Genomic DNA, 21600 nt, shown 5'->3' on the forward strand with positions numbered 1-21600 from the left:
TGAGTTGCCTAAATATGACGGAGCCAATTAAATGTCACATACATTCTTGTTTATATGTGAATGTGGCATATGTGGCACGTGTCAGTGCTACGGAAAAAGTTGCTGGTGGGCAACAGGTGGGCTAACGGCGCTTTTGGTTATATGTGTGTATGTGTGGGTGTGTGTTTATAACATCATTAGTAATAAATAAAACGGAGCAAGTGACACTTTCATGCAAGCAGCATATAACTTTGCTTGTATTAACCCACTGACATGTATGTAAGCATGTGTGTGCTTATAGAATAGATGTGAGTGCTTGTATGTGAGAAGTGTGCACGTTGGTGAGTGCATGTGTGTGTTACTTTCGGCTTACCGAAGATTTATAGCTGCTTGTCAGCGTAAATATCCATGAGCTTACATATAGGCTCCTGCCAGAGGCGCAATGACACATACACATATATATTAAAGGCTGATAAACATATATACTAAATACTCACACAAGTGCATAGAAATAATATTTACAGCTACACATACATATGGTACATGACGCGCTTACCTTTACTTCTAATTCTTCTTCTTCTCCAAATAACATGTATTTTTTGCTCTGCTTGCTTTGTGGCAGCAATTGCGCCATATGTTGCAACCAATATCCTGCACGTGTCTCCAATAAAATGTTGGAAGTTATGTAGCTATGCTTTCGATAGTATCTATATTGGCATAAATTAGAGTCCAAGGCACATATGTAAATGTTGCTTAGTATCTGCATTCCGACATATGCGCAAGGACAGCTACATATGTACAACAACATATGTGCACACATACATACGTGATTGAACACAAGAAAATTGGTTCAGCGTGGGAACATTTTTTACTTCACTTTATTTCCATGTATTTGAATATATAGTATGTATTATATATTAGTGCGTAATTGGAAATATAGCATTCTATTCGGTCGCGTGGGAAAATCTAAGCAAGAAAGAACGAATTTTACTCATGGACGCCCCGGAGTATGACTTTGAGTAATAAAATATGTGGAGAACATGTTTAAAAAATTCAAAGTTTACATTTTTAACCGTTTCATGAAATTTTTTTAATTTTCATAAATTTTTGAAATTTTATAATTATCATAATCTTTTATAGATTTTTATAATTTTGTAATTCGATTCATTATTTAACTTTTTTTGTAATTTCTTCTTCGAAACTCCTTTAGCGATAGTAATATTTTTGAAGAACAAATGCAATTAAATTTTTTTAACACTGTTTTGAATTGTTTTTTTATTTAAAAAAGGAATAAACTGTATGTAATTTTAAAATTTTTTAATTTTCACTTAAATTCAATTTAATTGAATTTTTGAAAACCATATGAAATTTTCAAAACATATTTTTTTACCTCATTTTAATTTATGGTTTTTTTTAGATTAAATAAAATGTTTTTTCTTTTTCAAAACCGTTTTGAATGATTTTTTCGTTTTCGAAAACTACAAGAAATTGTCTTATTAATTTTTAATTTTATTAAGTTTTCAAAAATCTGATGTCATTTTCAAAATAATTTTTTATTAAAATTTTTGGAAATTAAAAAAAAAAACTATAAATATAGTTTTCAATTAATTTCGTTTTTGATGACTATAGGAAATCTTCAAAATTTTACATTTTAACTTAATTTTGTTTTTTAAAATATCATTTAAAATTAGTATTTCTTTCAAAACAGTTTAAAATTTTCGAAAACTATGTAGAATTAAATTTTTTATTTTTATTTAGTTATAAATTAAGTAAGTTTATGACGACCATGTGAAATTATCAAAATTTTATTCTATTATTATTTAATTTTGTTTTTGTTCATTTTCAAATAAAAAAATATTTGTACTTATTTCGAAAATTTTCGAAATATGTCTAATATAATGATTTTTTTAAATATTTTTTTTTTTAACTTTACCAATACAATTTTCTTTTTATTTAAAATTTTGGACTATGATTTTTCGAAACGTTTTTGAAGGAAAATTTTTAATTATTAATTTGTAACTTTTTTGAAGGCCTTTTTTGTTTTCGGAAGCGATACAAGATATTCAAAAACAAAATTTTCCAACTTTTTTCAAAATTCTTTGAAATTCTTGGATGCATAGAATTTCGGCGACTCTTTTTAACTTTTGCACACGATTTCTCCTTTGTGTTGCAGACCGCATAAAATTTTCGAAATTTTCTTTCTTTTCAATTGCCTTTTTTGAAGGGGACATTTTTATTTTTTTTTTGAACTTTTTTGAAAAGATTTTCTCATTTTCGAAAACTATACGAAATTTTCAACATTACAATTTTTCTCCTTTTTTCGAAAATTCTTTGAGATACATACGTTGAATATATATGTATACCTTTGGTGACTCTTCTTATTATTAATTTTTCAATTTACTTCTGTTTCAGCGCTTTAAACTTTCATTTCCTTCTTTCATGTTTACACTTCATCAAACTCTCACATTAGTCTCCAAATAAAGTCCCCTCCACTTTTTGGTTAAATTAAGAGATCAATAATATCCCTGAAGTCAACGTGCAATTCGTTACTAGTTAAATTGTTTGCTTCTGTCAACGCTCGCAAAACTATAAATCTTTAGGAAAATCTGATTTTAATTGCCCACGAGACTTTCGACATGTCAAAATGGATTCATGAGCAAATGGATATGGGACAAGACGTGTGCTTCTTCCCATAGGTTTTTTGTTTATATGTACATACATATATGTATATGGTTGCACATATGTATGTATATGTATCTAACATATATATGTATGTATTTACATTTGTATATTTGTAGTGTTTGTATCAAACACGGAAAGTGAAAAATTTAAGGTACTATGCTGCACATCAACGCCTATGAAAATAACTAAAAAGTGATTTATGGTGGGCAAAATGAAAAAAAGATAAAATAGAAAACAGAAAATAAAACATGAAAATCAATGTCCTAAACAACGGAAAATATAGTAAAAAAATATTGGAACTAAAATTGAGATATGTATGTACGAGTCTGTATCAGGGTAACGAAATACATACATACATATATAGGAGAAAAGAGTAAAAAAACCAGGCGCAGCTGACTTGCTGACATGATGTTGCCATGTTGTATTAAAAGTGAAAATATAATAATATATACAATAATTATATTGTGGCTCGTCCCATAAAAAATTAAAACTTTCATAGCTTCCGAAAAAGTTTTGAAAAAAAATGTTCTAAAAATTTTGAAAAAATAAAATGAAATATTTAAAATACAAAATAAATAAAATAAGAAAATCCCAAGGATTCGAAAAAATTTGCTTTTTTGGAAAATTTTATATAAATTTCGAAATAATTTTTTTTTTCAAAAAAGTTGAAAAAAAAAATAATGAAATACTCGTAACTTAAGCCGTTATATTTAAAATCTTTAAAAGTTCAAATGTCGTGGCCCATAAAAATTGCTTAATAATAAAAAATTTTGTTATTGTGCACAATATTAAAAATAAAAATATATAATAAAAATAAATAAAAAAGCATGGAAATTTGTCAAGTTCTTACACAGTTGAATTCCTTTGAAACATTTTTTTTCTTCAAGATATTTATTTGTTTTCTTTTTCAAAAAATATTTTTTACTCTTTTTTTCAGAAAACAAAATTTGGAACATATATTTCTGTGATTTTTTTTGTTTTAAATTTATTTTGGAAAATTTCGTTTTTTTTCGAATCAACATGTTTTCTTAAAAAATATAGCAAAACACAAAAACTAAATACCTTTTCAAATCCAAAAATTTTACTACTCTTCAATATTTCTACATAAAAAACGTAAAAAACACCAAAAATTTAGAAAACACCTCAATTGAACCCAAATTCTCACATAAATCACGCAAAAGCCATAAACACTGAGTCAGCTTCACCAATACAACGTTGAAATTATGTCAGCAACTTACAACAAGCTGCAAATAAATATAAAAAACACGGGTAAATCTCGCTTCAGCTTCGACACCTGCACACAATAACATACACACAAACACACACTCAGGTATAACCATATTCAAACGCCCAGTGCACGTTATCAAGCACACGCTCACACACGAACATAATCGCCACAATTTTAAGTGTTGCCATAATTTAGCATTTTATGGCAGCACTTTTGCTTTACGCCCATTGAATTTTCATGCAAGCGGCAATAAAGGGTGTCCAAAGCTGCGCCGCTAACAACAAGTCATGTTTGGGACTTTGTAGTCTGGTCCCAACAAGCATATCTATATCGCTGTTTAGCTATGTATGTTTAGTGTTGTTGTTGCTGTTTGTTTAAAGGTGGTCACTTGTGTGGCATTACCAGCACTTTATGGCCAGTGAGACCACTGCAATTTTCGTGTACATAAATATACGGGCAAACAAAAGGTTAAAAACACATATACATATACACATATTCCATATGTAAGCAAATAAGTGGATTTTTATGAGCATGGACTTTGTTGTTGGTGTTGTGTGAGGTCATGTCTGGATTTTGAGGTTTTTTGTGCAAAGAAAATGTCACTGTGGCAATGTGTGGCGCTTAAAATTGCACGTTAAGTAGGTCGGTTGTGCCACAATCACACACACACATACATGCATATGTATACTCATTGTAAGAGTGTGTGTGCTTTCAAAATTGTTTACAAAAAATTCAGAATTTTTAGTGAAAAAAATATGCCAACCCATTGTTCGAGTATAATGAACTGCCACCCTCGTATGACCGCCTGCCACCAAGCGCTTTGTGGCGCTGAATTTATATACCTGCAGTCTCACTTTCGGCCTTTGCTGCTCGTTCTAGTCTATTATGCTATTGTGTATTGGTGTTACTCTGTATATATTATATTAACAGCGCTTGATTGTTGCTGGAGGTTGCTGAAGCTATCAATGTGGCTATAGACTACTATGGACTAAGAGGCGGTGGATATACATATATAGTACATATATCTACACCCTCATTCTAAGTTGATGAGTTCGTATTCAAGTATCTACATATATTGCCATGCTACTCTATTAAGTCTAAAAGCACAAAATATTGACCCCCAAAAGTATGCTGCGTCAATCGAAAATCAGGTACAGGTTAGGCACCTGGTGGAATATAAATTTATGCTGAGGTATGTATATTTGTTCTACGACAAATTTTGTGGTATGAGAAATTAAATTGGCAAACAGCGCTCTGCATGAATAATATATATGAACTGGGAGTATGTGCATACAGGTGAGATGGGGGTATGAAGGCAAAGCAAAACATAGTCAAATGAAATTGTATACGAAAACCATGGAAAGACATAATATAATTTAGATTTACAGTGATTTTGATTAAAAATGAGGTAGAAATGCAATATGGGAAGAAAATATAACTTCACAGCTTCGGGTAATACGTTTTTGGTCAGGTAAGAGATTTGAGTTTCATTATAATTAAATCCTGGGTGGCAATGAAGCTATAATATCCTTCACAAGTGAATTTCTTATGGCATAATGGGTATAAAGAGACCATTTTCTTGATTTTTACCGATCAGTTTGTATGGCAGCTATATGCTATAGTGATCCGATCTGATCAATATCTTAGGAGGTTAAAACGTTGTCCTTGGCAATAACCTATGTCAAATTACGTGAAGATATCTTATAAAATAAACAAGTTTTCAGTACAAAGACTTGAATTTCATTATCCAGTTTGTATGGCAGCTATATGCTATAGTGCTCCGATCTGTACAATTTCTTCGGAGATTTTAGCATTGCTTTAGACAATAATAAATGCAAAATTTTTCTGAGATATTTCACAACATGAAAAAGTTTTCAATACAAGAATTTTATTTTCATCGTTCAGTTTGTATGGTAACTATATATATAATATGTTATAGTGGTCCGGAATCGCGATTCCGACGAATAAGCAGATTTTCGGAGTGAAAAAAGAAGATGCAAAATTTCATGTTGTTAAGTGAGGGTTTCATTTGGTTATATACAAAATTTTATTTTTATCAAAATTGAAAATATATTATATTAAATAAAGATTTTTGCCAAATCCATTCACTTGCATGAAGTTTTTCAGATGACAAGGGCTAAAGAAATCACGTACATAGTTGGAATTCGGCTTCAAAGCTTGTCGAGAGGCTTTAGTGTTTGCTTTCTTTCGCAGAAAAATCAATATATTTATCACGATTTTATGAAATTGTGAAACTTTTTCCAAAATGCCCCACTGCAGGGCTCTCTATATGACCCAAATTACAATCAAATTTACTAACTTCCTGAATAAAAATAATACAACAGCATATTATTAACAAAATGAATGGAATATTCCAGATCTTAGCGCTCGTTGATATAAAAACTTATTCCTTGCTAAGCTAAACCAATATAAAGTGTCTTGATTATAACATCTCATATATTTTATATATGTATGTATGTAAATATATTACATATGCATGTACCTTATATACTTAACTACAAAATCACATACTGCAATGTATACGCACTTAAACTTTCATGAAGGGCACCTTAACAACCTCTAAGTGCGATCACTTACTGCTTTCACAGGTAAATATGCGCTGCCTACGCAATTACATTACAGACTTTTCATGCTCGTGATTGTGTCTGTGCCATCAATTAGTAGTAATATAATTAAATTCTGCTGCCAGTCAAGGAACATAAGAAGTTCCAACTACATAAACATTGAATTTATCACTGCCATGGGGTGTGTTTGTTAGCTTTGCTTTGCTGCACAAATCTAATTTCTAGCTATTTTATATGCAAAGCGTATAGGTGATAGCTTTACGAGCATGCTTTGGCATAACTTTTGTAATTTATACATTGGCAATGCCATGAAAGGCGACGCAAAACAGCCTGCGGTCCAAAGAGACACGTAGGCGTATACGTAACATTTGTATTTGCACTATAAAGCGCACGTAGTTCAACAGAAACAGCCGGCAGACTACATTGACACACAAGCACGCACACATGCGCATATGTGCTTTGCTGTATTGCGAGACCTTCCGACATTTACTGTGACTAATTGCTATTTAATGTGCTTATTTGGCGGAAGGTAACTAAATTAGTGCGACATTTCGCCATAATTTCCTGCGCAAAAATGCCACTTGCCGCTATGTGCGCGCCAGCTACATATGTAGTTGTGTGTATTTTGCTACTACTGGGATTTTGTGTGCAGTTTGTTACTTTGTATTTGTGTCCCTGGCACACTTGCCACTCACTCATGGCTGTGCGTTAAACTGTAAAGCAAAATATTTTTCAAAAATTTTCCAACTTTTAGTCAGCGAAAGTTGCTTTCCTCCCCCACCTAGCTTTGGATTTTACATTTATTTTGCCGTTAGCTGCTTGTCACTGATGTGAGTGTCGTGTTTGTTTACTTCTCAAGTAGTTGCTGGAGCATTTTCTCATGAAATGCGAACTTTTCAAATAGTTCTCCGCACTAAATTTGTACTTAGGCACCTTGAATGCACATTTTTGTTGTTGTTTTGTTGTGTGATTTTCTTTCTAGAGTAGGTTAAGCTATTTTCACTTATCAATATTAAATATGCACTCCGTTACTCTAGTTAAGTTGAGTTTTGCATACTTTTTGGCGCACACAGTTTCCAGCTCATTACATTCTTTCGTGTAGGTAAGTGTTAAGTGTGTACGCTGGTGCTGTCAGCTTGGTAATATGGCAGCATATGTGTGTATATGCATGTTGTAATGTGTATATAGTCAGAAATTTCACTTATTTGCAGGCAGTAGCAGTGACACACTGTGATTTATGCCTGACATTAAGGTTGCCACTCCATACTTGTATATGGCAGCTACGTGAGTGACGCCTTAAAGCCTGATTCCTTGCAGTTTAGTGATTTTAAAGCACTTTGCAGCAAATTTATTCGAAAATGAGACAAAATGTTAACTTCCGTTGCACTGAAGCTACATATAATTTCTCTGACAAATGGAAAAATTTCCATACAAGAATTTTATTTTGATTTGACAGTTTGTATAGCAACTATGCGCTATAGTAGTCGGATCAGAACAATTTCTTCAGATATAATACCGTTGTCTTGGAAAATAATACGTACCAGATTTCGTTAAGATATCTCATCAATTAAAAAAATGTTCATACAAGGACAGGATTTAGACCAATCAGTTTGTATGACAGCTATACGCTATAGTGGTTCGATCTGAACAATTTCTACGAAAATTGTACCATTGCTTCGCGCGATAATTTCCGCAATAAAAAGAAGTCTTTCATACAAGAACTTCATTTTGATCCTTCAGTTTGTGTGGCAGCTATATGCTATAGTTGTCCGATATCGGCGATTTCAGCAAATAATCATTTTTGTAGGGACAAAAGAACGTGTGCATCTATCTATCTCATAAACAGAAAGAGTAGTTCATCAATGTAAAGAAAACTTGTCATTTCAGATTTTCGTACTTTAAAAGCGTGTTTAAAGCAATATCAGTCAAACATGAAATTTAATTTAATTGTTATTTATAATTTTTTATTTTTTTATTTTTGAGTTTGCCAAACTTGCACCGGATTAATAGTTTTTTTAAATGAATTCTTAAGCAATTCCATTGAAATTTTGCATCATGGAACTGAATTTTAAATATTTTATTTTGCTTTATATCTATTTCTATTTTAGTAAGAATGCCAAATGTTGGAAATCAAATGATTTGCAGTATGCAGCTTATAACTGCATGACCTTGAACTTTATTCTTCGGCTTGCTGCCTTTCAAGCAAGCAAAATGGCAAATAATTAACCACAATTCTCTGTCATTTCATTGCCATTGCTCATTGCAATTCATGGAAAAGGCTTTTGTTTGCATTTTTTGCTAATGGAAGTGCGAAAAATTCCAAGGATGCAAAATATCTTGTAATTAGTTGTGACATGCGCCTCGTAAATAGATGACAGACAGCAATAAAGTGCAAGAGATATTAAAATTTGAAAATAATAAAAAATAGTTTTGAATAGAAACTTTTGAAATTGAAATTAGAAAATAATTACTAATATTTAAATATTTATTAAAAAAAAATTAAAAATCAAGAATGAAAAATTCTGCTAAAATTGTCAGAAAAATTAAAAAAACTAAAGCGTGAAAACATAAACAAAATTAAAAAAAAATTTAATAAAATTAAAAAAAAACCTGAAAAAACTGAAAAAAATATAAATTATAATTTTGATATAAAAAAAATAAAAATTATAATTTTGAACAAAAAAAAAAAAAAAAAAAAAAAAAAAATTAAAACAAAATTAAAAAAAAAAATTAAAAAATAAATAAAAATAATTTAAAAATTGCGAAAACAAATATCAAAAAAAATAAAAATTCTAATTTTAGATTTATTATTTTTTATTTACCTTACATTGCTTTATTCAAATCATTTTCACTATATACATACATACATATGTAGGTCCTCAGCTGTTTAATGTTGTGTATACGCCATGTCAACCTTAACTGCTTTTGTATTAGCAAACATGTATCTCTCGCATAATTAGGGGCGATAGCTAGCTATTATTTTGTGTAGTTTGGGTAATTTGAAGCCTTCAAGGCCATAAATTATTTGAAACTCTCATCCACCATAACAGAATCCTCTTCTCCTTCCTTTAAAGCTCATGCGTACAACGAACTCACCCATCATCCTAAAACCAAAAATAGAGTTTAATAAACCTAAAGAAGCACTAGTTGTATATAATAAAAAGAAAATTTCAAAAATACTAAAGCTTGTTGAAATCGTGTAAACAAAGTCAACCTGAAAGTTTGCTGCTATGAAATTATAATGAAATTGACTATATTAAACTCATCGCCGCATTTCTATGCAAATTTCAAGTGCGTGCATTGAGGCTGTTAACTAAATTTATACGCTGCTGAAACTTGTTGAAATGTGCGCTGTTGAAATTTGTGATGAGTTTCATGGCTTGTTATTAATGTCATCAGCAACTATTAATATTGTTAGTAAAAAGTACAATGTGCATAAGTGTGTTTGTGTGTGCGGTCGCTTTCGAGCCACCATAAGCGCATATAAACTTGATTACATGCTAACAACCACCGTCTAGCGCTTGTTTTACTGTGGCATGCCTACACTAGGCACCCTTTAATTTCACTACATTTCATTAATTGTGTTGCGCTTTAATTGTATTACGGTAAATTAAATCAATATCTCCCCACCGAAAAGTGGAAAACAATATTATTTGCATATATATGTACATATTCATATATTCTAATTGGTTTTTATTGCATTTTTTAATGCTTGGGTAGCATACATTTAGGCGCTTATGACGTAAGCCATTTGTTAATATTTAATATTTTCGTGGTTAATGCATAAATTACATTAAAGCCGCATGGCGTAGGGCCTAGGGTATTTGTTACGGCCTTTCTTTAATTTTTTGACGCATTTTCATATAATTTACCGCTTGAAGGCAGCTTTGTTGCTTGGTAAAGAATATGCAAAGCATTATAGGCCCTTTCAGACAGCGGCATATTGCTTGGCGCCGCAGAGCCGGCACTTTTTTACGCGCCAGTGATAATACGAAGGAAATTAAAAATGAAGCACCAAAATCAAGCGGTAGGCGTTCTTAAGCTTCTTGAAGTATTTATTTGAGTTCTTATGGGCAATGGCATGAGATATTTATTTATAATATTTCTTATTTGTATTCAAATTGGTCGGAAATATTTAGAAATAAAAAAAAAACGATATAAAGCTTCCATACAAACGAACAAAATCAGAACCTTGTATGGAAATCTTCTTTGTTTGAAGCGATATCTTAACAAAATCCACGGATAAATGCCTAATGCAGGAATGCAATCTCCGAGCGAAATCAGATTGGGGCAGTACAGTATAAAGCTACCATACAGACCGATCAAAGTCAAGGCACGTACTTCGGTGTATTCAAACTTAAGTTTTTTGTTATTTGTATTATAAATTAACGCCTAAAATTATACTTAAAAATTGAAATGTTGCCAAAATGTAGAAAAATTTCGCACATATGTATTTTAAAATATAGAAATCTGTTGCCAAAAGGTATGCATAATTTTGCTTAAACAAATTTCGCCTGAAATTACACTTAAAACGGAAATATCGCCTAAAAGTATACTTTTAAAGAAAAAAATCAGGCGCCAAAAGGTAAGCCACATTTGTGAAAAAGTGAAGCATACATGCGCGCGTTTTTATTTTAGACAATTTTGTCTCAAAGTTTATTCTCTTTTGCATTTTAAGTTCAAGTTCAATATAAAAATGACAACTTCGCATGACCAAAAATTCTAAAATTTAAGCACATTAATAAAATAAACAAATAATTGGTAATAACACCCACATGCCATATTATTACTGCAAATTATTGTTTGAACTTACTGTATTTTACCGATAATAAGTAAATCTGACGTAAATACATTCAAAGAATTTCTTAACCTCTTTGGCTATCACTTCATATTTTGAACTACTTCATTCCATTTTTTATTATTCTTTACCATTTTGTGCACCATTAGAGCTTATCATCAATCATAATAAAAGCTGCGCAGCGCCTACCGTTTTGCTGACTTATTCATATCTCTTAAGGTGCATTTGTTTGCTTATCTCACCGCTCCAGGTTAAAAATAAAAACTCATTTAGTTTTAGTACAGCGCTCCATTACTCTTTCGCTCTCGACCGCCGCCACTGCTCTGCAAACAGCTGTTTAGTGTTGCGCGCCTAAAACTATAGCACCAATAGTAAAGCCATCAAAGTAATGCGAATGTCAGGTTTACTTTTCATCACAACCATTTTTGTTCTATGCCGCATTGCTTTGTTATTCCCCTCTGCTCACACACAACTCGCTTTGTGTCATTGACTGCTTAGCGTTGGGAATTATTTCTGCATTATTTCGATATTTGTTGCATAAGCGTAGGCGAAAATGTACCAAAGAGCGAGCTGAACTTGAAATTTTTAGGCGGTATGAAGGCGAAGGTCTTATTCACTTTTTGATTTTGTTTTTCCTTTGCGAATTTGTTTGCAGACGCTTTAATTCGATTTGACAGTTTGCCTTTTGTATTTTTGTATGTGTTTTTTTTCTTTTGCTGTTATAAAAACAGATAAAATAAATTATATGTATGCACAACGACGTTAATAAACGGTAAAGCGCTACAACAATTGTACTCGGCATTGACAATATTTGCTTTCCCACAGCGCGCTAAACAAGCATGTGTGTGGGCGTGAGCGGCTGCCAGTTAGTGAGGTTAGGTGTGTAGTCGTTGCCTGCAAATCGCATATTGACATGCAATGCAATCGGTAACGAGCTACTAATATGTGTTTATGAATTTATCTGTATTTTGACTGCCAACAAATTGTACGCTGTTGTTGTTGTAAGCTTTTATGTTACTTTGATATGACTGCTGTGGTGGTGTGTGGGCTGATCGTGGCATGGCTCTGCAGATAGGTTTGCGAAATACTTGTTTTTGCAATTTGTACTTTTCCACTTGCAAATTTGGGCATGAAAAAAATACCTATCACCGACAAATAGCGACATTTTAGTGCCGGAAATCATGAAAAGTGAATGCTTAGCCTTGAATTCGGCGATGGCATTTCCTTTTTGGTTGCTGTTTAATGATTAACTTTTTGCGCTATAAAATTTTATCTGATTATAATTAATAGAAAATGCAAAGGAGTTGAGTTAAAGAGGCAAAATAATAATAAACATAAAGATATATTTAATTTTTGGTAATATTTCCAAACAAAAATTTTAAAAGAGTTAAGCCGAAATAACAGACAAATAATAAACTTGGAAGAATATTTAGTTGTTTTAGATATCTTCACACAAAAACGCGGTATTCTATTATATAGATACAAAAAAAAAACTGCTTTCATTCGTTCTCACACTGAATTGGAATCAATTTCTGAACAACTGCTGCTGACAAAACATATTTTCTATATCGAATATTTTCTACAAAAACTATGTTTTTTTTATTACTTCATGGACCCTTTTTTGAAATTTTCTTATACCAAATTTTATTATTTTTACTGAGAGAATGTGGAAGAAATATTTGATTATTTTTTGATACAAAAATTTAAAATTAAATTGGAGAAAATGCTCATTCGAAAAAAATGTTTGATATTATTTTTTACACTAAAATTATTAATTTTCACTAAGAGAACTTCGAAAAAAAAAATTACAAAATTTATAAAATTTTTTATAATTTTTTTTAACCAAATTTTTGGAATTTTACTTCGAAAATTTTTTTTTATTAATTTTTTATGATTTTTTTTTTTTTTTTTTTCAATAATAATTTCTTCATTATTTTAAAGTCTCCTTTACTTCAAAAATAAATCTTTTTCGAAACTCCGACAAAATCTTGTGGTATTATTTTTTAATACCAAAATTACTAAATTTCACCAAAAAATTATCGAAAAAAAATCACTAAAATCTTTATTACACACATGCTTTTTTAATAAGAAAGAATTCGAGAAATTCTTCTTCTTCTGCTTTTAAAACCTCTGTAAATGAAAGATAAAAACAGTTCTATAATGCAGCTTTCCTTTGTAGAATATGAAAGCTCGCGCATATTTAGAAGACTTTCTGCAAATGCACCCACCTATAATACATTTATTTATGTATGTGCAGGCATGTGCTCACCTATTTATATCTTCTATGCATTCAGTCAAGTTTTCTCTGTATAGATTTCAATAGCCCTGCAAAACAAATAGCATTCAAAGAGCTTAAAGCAAAACTGACTGTTGACAGCTGATGGCTGCCACAAAAAGTCGTCAACAGTAATAAAAAGGGCTTAGCATGAATTGAAGGCGAAAGCCAAAGCAATGGATAAGCATTGAAATGCCAACTTTATTTACATGGCCACCGCAAAGTTGTGGTTCCATATGTGCACATGCTCGAATTTGATGAACCAGCGAACTATTTTTAGCAAAACGTTGAGAGCAGATGAATCTATTTTACTGAAATCGTATATTTAGTAGAATTCAATATTAAATGAGATGAAAAAATTTTAAGATAACAAAAGTATAATAAATATGTTTTAAAATAGTTTATAAAAAAGCTTGCAATTATTATTAGCTCATTTTTACATTTAATAAGTCATTTCAAAGTCACTTTAAATTTCTTTGCCATTTTATAATTTTTTTCTGCAAATTTTTCAAATTTATTTTCCCATTCATTCCATCATCCATCTTCGTGTTAGCATGCAACAACACTGAAAAATTGAAATTGAGTTTCCGTTATCGAATTTTACAGTCTCGCGCACTCAATCAACACATAAAGGAAGCGGGCTCTTCAGAGAATACATACTGTTACAGGGCAATATCTGCAGACAAATACATACATACAGACATATTGCATACATATATACACATGTAGTAACAGCTACACATATTCCATGCCTAAAAAAACGTTGTTTAAGCTTCCATCAGCCACAGCCATTAGTGAATATAAAAATCGATAAACTCAGTAATAATTTATATACATATTACATTATCGGTTAATATGAAATTTATCGATAATAGATGCCGTATAGATACCTATGAAATAAAAATCGACTTTTTTCATGTATCGAAACATTTATCAGTTATCGATCATTAATAGTATATCGATAATTTTTTTGTGTATCGATAATAAAAGCAAGCTGCTGATCAATATTTATCGAGTATTGATAAGTAAAAACAGTTTATCAAACCAGTCGCCAAGATAATTTCAAAGAATAATGAATATAAACACAAAACGATGATTTTATCTTAAATATTTTATTATCGATTAATATGAAATTTATCGATAAGTAATACAAATGTATCTCAAAAACCCAGAAAGATATTGAAGGTTTCACAATTAGTTTATATATTCAATATCGATTAATACGAAATTTATCGATAATTGAAAGTCTTAAAAATAATTTTTCATTAATAACTTCCAGGCTTTGAGCAAAATTTTCCATATTAAATTTGATGATTTGTCATTTACCGATGAGTTTATCAGTCATCGATAATTAATCGTTTATCGATAAATTTATAGCATATCGATAGTGAAATAAACTCTAAAACTTTCTTGTTGATATTCCAGTGTGTGACCAATTTACCATAATTATCGAGTTGTAGTTCGAAAATAATTTTTCAATTCTTCCTTTAAATTCCAATAGAATTAATGCTGAATCTTTTAATAATTACGGTGGAATGTCAACTCGATATTTTTTTGTTATCGAAGTGGACTTTTGAAACAGTAAACATTTTTTTTACTAAGAACGCATTAACATTTTTTCAAGTATATAAAAAAATACTCATACTCACAGCAACCCAACAGCTCTAAATTTATGCGGCTAAAATAATCCCTAGTATGCAAGTGCTGTGCTACAATTTAAATTTTCCGCCTATAAAAGTATTACAGACTTTCATTGAATTACGCACTTTGAAGTAAAAATACATCTTCTATATCCAAATATACTCGTATATATATACATATGTGCGACACTAGAGATATGTTTCAGAGTATGTAGGTATGTACTAGTTTTTAATTCAATTTGCCGCCACTCTGCTCCGCCACCGCACACACATGTACATATTTACTTTAAAAAGAGTATGATGCCTTTGCTGCCTCTCAAAGTTACGCATACGCCATGCAGACCACAGCGCGGCATCCAACTCTCAGTTGATATGTGTGTGCTTTGAAGCGATTTCAGCTCTTTCACCGCATACTTGGTGGTTTTTGCATTTATAGGCGCAAACACATGCATACACACATACAAAAATTTGCATAGTGTAAGGCTGTCTATCGTTGATTTCTTATTCCTCTTTGTGTTTGGTTGCTTTTCGTGCAATAAAGATTCATATGCATTGAGTACTGATGCAAATTGGAATTCGCACTTGGGAGTAGTTGGTAGAAGCTTGTTAATATGTGAGTTATATGCAAAGAGTAAGAGTGAAGCTTGGTAGTTGAGATTTTTTTTATATATGCGTATGTATTTCGTTTTTCATGTGGTTGAGTGGATTCTTATTGCAATGACCAGACTTTGTAGTATTAAATTAATAGAGTCAAAAATTAATGAAAAAATTAAAAAAATAATTTAAAATATCAAGAACAAAATTATTTATTATAAATATTATAAATGCCCTAAAAATATATACTTAAATTTAGTTGAGGTAATTAAAAATTAATCAAAAATATTTAAAGAATGATTGAATATAGTTTAAGAAATTAAAAATTAATATAAAATAATTTAAAATATTTAAAGAATAGAACTTTGTACTAGTAATATGACAATCGCCCCTATAATATATAATATAACTTAATTAAATTAATTAAAATCAATAAAAAACCAAAATATTAGAAAAAATTAAGTTTATAATTAATCATATATCTATCAGTTATTTGTTATCAATAAGCATTTTTTTATAATTATAAATATTTTTTCAAACAATAAAAAATATACAAATTTATATTCATTTTATACACATAAATTAAATCTCTTTACTCTTTCTGTCTCGCTCTCGTTACAGTCTCAATCTCTATGAATTAATCAAGAAGAATAACTACAATGGTTTCAGCATGAGTTTGATCAGACGGTTCTGTAATTCGATTGTCAAATGCTTGCGTCTGCTCTACAAAGAGAATATCATACACTGTGATCTCAAACCGGTGAGTATAAGTATATTTTATAAAATGTTTATATAATTTTTAAAGAAGAGAATAATTCATAAAAAAAACAAGTAAGGAAGGGCTAAGTTCGGGTGTCAAACATTTTATACTCTCTTTATAAAGTGATAATCGAGATTTCATTATACGTCATTTACATATTTTTCAAATACCGTATTTGTGTAAAGTTTGATTCCGCTATCATCATTCGTTTCTAATGTATATACTCGTATTATACAGAGAAGGCATCAGATGGAATTCAAAATAGCGTAATATTGAAAAAAGGCGTGATTCTTAACCGATTTCACCCATATTTTGTACATGTCATCAAGGTGTTAAGAAAATGTCACATACCGAATTTCATTGAAATCGGTCTAGTAGTTCCCGAGATATGGTTTTTGGTCCATAAGTGGGCGAGGCCACGCCCATTTTCAATTTTTAGAAAAAGCCTGGGTGCAGCTTCCTTCTGCCACTTCTTCCGTAAAATTTAGTGTTTCTGACGTTTTTTGTTAGTCGGTTAACGCACTTTTAGTGATTTTGAACATAACCTTTGTATGGGAGGTGGGCGTGGTTATTATCCGATTTCTTCCATTTTTGAACTGTACATGGAAATACCTGAAGAAAACGACTCTGTAGAGTTTGGTTGACATAGCTATAATAGTTTCCGAGATATATACAAAAAACTTAGTAGGGGGCGGGGCCACGCCCACTTTTCCAAAAAAATTACGTCCGAATATGTCCCTCCTTAATGCGATCCTTTGTGCCAAATTTCACTTTAATATCTTTATTTATGGCTTAGTTATGACACTTTATAGGTTTTCGGTTTCCGCCATTTTGTGGGCGTGGCAGTGGGCCGATTTTGCCCATCTTCGAACTTAACCTTCTTATGGAGCCAAGGAATACGTGTACCAAGTTTCATCATGATATCTCAATTTTTACTCAAGTTACAGCTTGCACGGACGGACAGACGGACGGACAGACGGACGGACGGACAGACAGACATCCGGATTTCGACTCTTCTCGTCGCCCTGATCACTTTGGTATATATAACCCTATATCTGACTCTTTTAGTTTTAGGACTTACAAACAACCGTTATGTGAACAAAACTATAATACTCTCGTTAGCAACATTGTTGCGAGAGTATAATAATAAAATAAATTATTAAAAAAAACTTTACATAATAAAAAATCATTTATACAATCACAAGGATTCAATTCATACCACTTTCAGCTTATGCGATTCAGCCATGGTTCACTTAGGCTAAGAACATAGTGAGGTGATGAGATAAGCCCAGCGAGGCAATAAGAACACAGAGTTGCATTTGTAATTAAATTTTCGAAAATATTTATTTTTTATTCTTGTGAGCTGAGAAAATGCAACGGACTCATTGGTCCGCACTGTTCTTAGCCTTATTTTAGCAGCCGCCAGATCTTAACTTCATAAGAGTAAAGCATACTTTTATGCGCACATATAGTTTTCTTCTCTCCACATACTTTTCTCATCTCTATATATATTTTTTTTAACTCTATATATATTTCTGAATTTTATACATTTATCTTGTCTCTATATATGTTTTTGATTTAAATACATATATACATACATATTTCATATCTCTACAAATATTTGTTCCCCTTAGGAGAATATTCTGCTCAAACAACGCGGCAGTAGTTCAATAAAAGTCATCGATTTTGGCAGCTCCTGCTATGTGAGTCGCAAAATTTACACATACATACAGTCACGATTTTATCGCTCACCGGAAGTGATACTGGGATTGCAGTATGGAACCGCTATAGATATGTGGAGCTTAGGTGAGTAATACTTAAGAGAGTTATGGTGTTTAGAAAATGCCTTTTTCAATGCGAAAATTAGAATTTTTTGGGTGGTTTATGAAGAATATTTTCAAAAAAGAAAAGTGATAAGAAACCAAACATTTTTGCAATAATATTTAGTAGAAAATTTTAGAAATTTATTTTATAAAAAAAATTCTAATAAAATTCTAAGATATTCAATAAAATAAGCATATCCTTGCTAAAATTTGCTTTTCTCGAATTTACAGTCAGAAAGTGAGGTTATTTATTTATTTTTTTCTGAATTTGAATTTTTAACCTACATCAACTCATTTCTCTCCACCTTCAAATCTGTTAGTGAAATGTTGACACAGAAACGTGTTAAAATAATATGCATATGCACATTTTCCACTTTCGCTAATGGCATTTATGTGGGTGAGCGCAAAAAAAAAATGTTTTTAATATACATAAATACAGTTGCAGCGAGCAGTTGCATATTGGGAAATGAGAAACCGACCTGAATGCATATCAAATCAAAGGTGTTGCAAGAAGCAAGTGGAGGGTTATATGCTATATACATATGTATATGTGTATACAATTTTTATTACATATACATATATATAGTATATATATATATATATTTGTGTACCGCTGCCATTATGCACTTAAAGTACTCACACGCACGCACACCTCTAAGTGCATTCAATGGATGCAAGGATAAGTGCATCCCCCACTACAGACACACACACATGCGCAAGTGTGTCTCAAAAATAAATAAATACAAACTCTTGCACAGCGAAAGGTGCTCATGCATGAGAATTTTGCATTTGGCATGGCTCTGCGTACACTTTGTACATTTTTAGACAAAAAAAAATATTTTTTCACACTGGTGTTGACAGGCGCGCGAAAAGATTTATATTTTACCTTGATATGGTTGATATTGCAGTAATAAATTATGTATGTAAAAGGAAAAATTGTTTTAGAGAAAATACAAATGCAGCTATAGACAAACGCTAATGGGTTAAAACTATTGCTTTGAACACCTCTGGATGCCTCGGCATACTAATGAGAAAAAATAAATTATTTCTTACGCTTCAAAGTTTACTTTTAATGAAAACTTTAAGGCGATTTTAACTAGTGTGAAAGGACTAGTTTGTAACTAGATCGAAAAAAAAACTAGTTTGGGACTACTTCTTAAAGAATTTCATCACAAGTTGAGCGAGAGTACATTTTGTTAATATTTTTTATTACTAGTTTGTAATAGGCTAGTTTGAAACTATACCGAAAATTATGATTTTTCACTTGATACTAGAATAATTTGTGGTCACTATTTGACCAAACCTTACATAGTTTAACGATATCTGTGTATAAGTACTCCGAAAAAACTAGTTCCCCAAAAACTAGTTTACGACTGCTCCGAAAAGAAGTAGTTTCACGTAAAGTGTGTTTTTTAGCGGTGGATGAATAGTACAATTTGTTAAGTTTCGGGAACTTATAGTTTGCATAAAGTTATTGAATAGTTTGGAAAGAACTAGTGTGAAACTACTCAGGATATAATGATTTTTCAACTAGTACGAGAAAAAGTTGTGTGCCACTAGTAGACGGAAAGTACTTTTTGATTTGGTGTAACACTCTGCGTACATAGTTTAACGACGTCTAAAGATAACTAGTTGTGCATGAACTAGTTTGTAACTAGTCTGAAATAAAATTGTTTTTCAATACTACGAAAAAAGCTAGAACAAAATGTTTTGATATTTTTCTAACATAAATCTATTTTAAGCATCTTTTTTAATTTTTTACAAAAAAAAAGACTAAATTACCCTTAACTTCGAAAAATTAAGCTCCAAAAATATATATAAACAATCTGCACCACTTGTCCTTGCGCTTATCTGAGTTCAATATATCATCTCTTTAACCACGACGAGGTCAATCTGCCAACTCAATTCATCTAACACACACATAAACTATTGAAAATACATACACAGACAAAGGCATAATTTCATTTATAATACAAACTGATGCTAATCTCGACAGCGGAACGCAAAATGTCCTTTCAAACTAGAAGACGTGAGTTTCACCTCATTTTGACCGCAAAGTGATAAATTACAGTGGCTGACAAACAATTTGTAAGGACGCCATTGACAAAAGCAACAGCAATGAAACAAAATAGAGGCTGCAAGCAAAGCTTCGAGCTTATAACACAACAGCAACTAAACAGAAAACCGGATAAATTGCTGTAAATTAAGGTGTAGAGGATAATGAGGGTGTCACCCGAAATTAAAACATATTTATTGGGGGAGTAGAGAGAGCCGAGCAGAGTAGTTAGAATAGAGAGTTGAAAAGATATGAGCAGTTAATACGGGTAGCAAAACAGAAAAGAAAAGCAGTTTGAGGAGAGTTTGCATTATACTACTAACGTTCAATACAACAACACTACCGTTAAATCTGCGAAACTTGGAATTTTGTGTGATCAGTGGTTTGGCAGGCGACTGCAAAGCAATACATCGTCGCTGACAAATTAATTAAAATTTTAACTATACGGAGAAAGTTTCCGCGTTATTGAATTTGGGTGGTAAATTGAAAGATAATTGAAAGTTTTAGCTTATAAATAATGGAAGTATATCAATTTGATGGTTGAAATGAGCGTTTTTATGAATGTATGAATGTGAGAGAAGGCAAAAATGATTAAGCTAAATGCGAAATTGATGACAAATATGTATTCAAAATGTAATAGCAGACACTTTTAATGTTCATTTCTGGGATGGAAAACTACTCAAAAATCTTTTAATTTTAGTTTTTTTGTCTACAGTATTTTACAAACTAGTTACCAACTAGTTACAACTGGACCACTTGAGTTGAAACGAGATAAAATTATGTAAAAGTCATTTATAAAAAATGATATATAATTATTTTTTCATGCGGACTTTAATTAAAAAGTTAATTAAAAATATTTCGAAAGAAGTATTTAAGTCAAGTCTGTCTACTCTTCTTGTTTCGACCTCTTTTTTAAATTGATCAATCAAGTCACAATTTTATGTATACATAAATGATTTGTGACTTTTGACAAAACTCCCTATTGATTAAAGATTTTTCTGGTCCAATTAAGACAATTTTATATATATTTGTAAAAGTTTGTGTGTCTATTTGTTAAGTATTTGGTAGCTGTTGTGGCCACTTCAACATCAAAAAATCAGACAAAAGCCGCTGAATCACTTTCCTCTAGAAAAAAATAAACTGTCCTACTCCTTTAACTTAATGTCTTAAGGTATACATA

General features: G+C 31.2%; 1 protein-coding gene across 2 annotated transcripts in view; it reads left to right on the forward strand.

Annotated features, from left to right (window-relative positions):
• LOC126752164 (dual specificity tyrosine-phosphorylation-regulated kinase 2) overlaps positions 1-21600 on the forward strand; it is a 162160-nt gene that overhangs the window by 132688 nt on the left and 7872 nt on the right. For both annotated transcript variants that reach the window (XM_050462764.1, XM_050462765.1), the window contains exons 8-9: positions 16403-16541; positions 18176-18347. In XM_050462764.1, coding sequence (XP_050318721.1) covers positions 16403-16541; positions 18176-18347 — 311 coding nt within the window. The remainder of the gene's footprint in view (positions 1-16402; positions 16542-18175; positions 18348-21600) is intronic.

Source organism: Bactrocera neohumeralis, chromosome 3 (assembly GCF_024586455.1).
Source record: "Bactrocera neohumeralis isolate Rockhampton chromosome 3, APGP_CSIRO_Bneo_wtdbg2-racon-allhic-juicebox.fasta_v2, whole genome shotgun sequence".
Taxonomy (NCBI): domain Eukaryota; kingdom Metazoa; phylum Arthropoda; class Insecta; order Diptera; family Tephritidae; genus Bactrocera; species Bactrocera neohumeralis.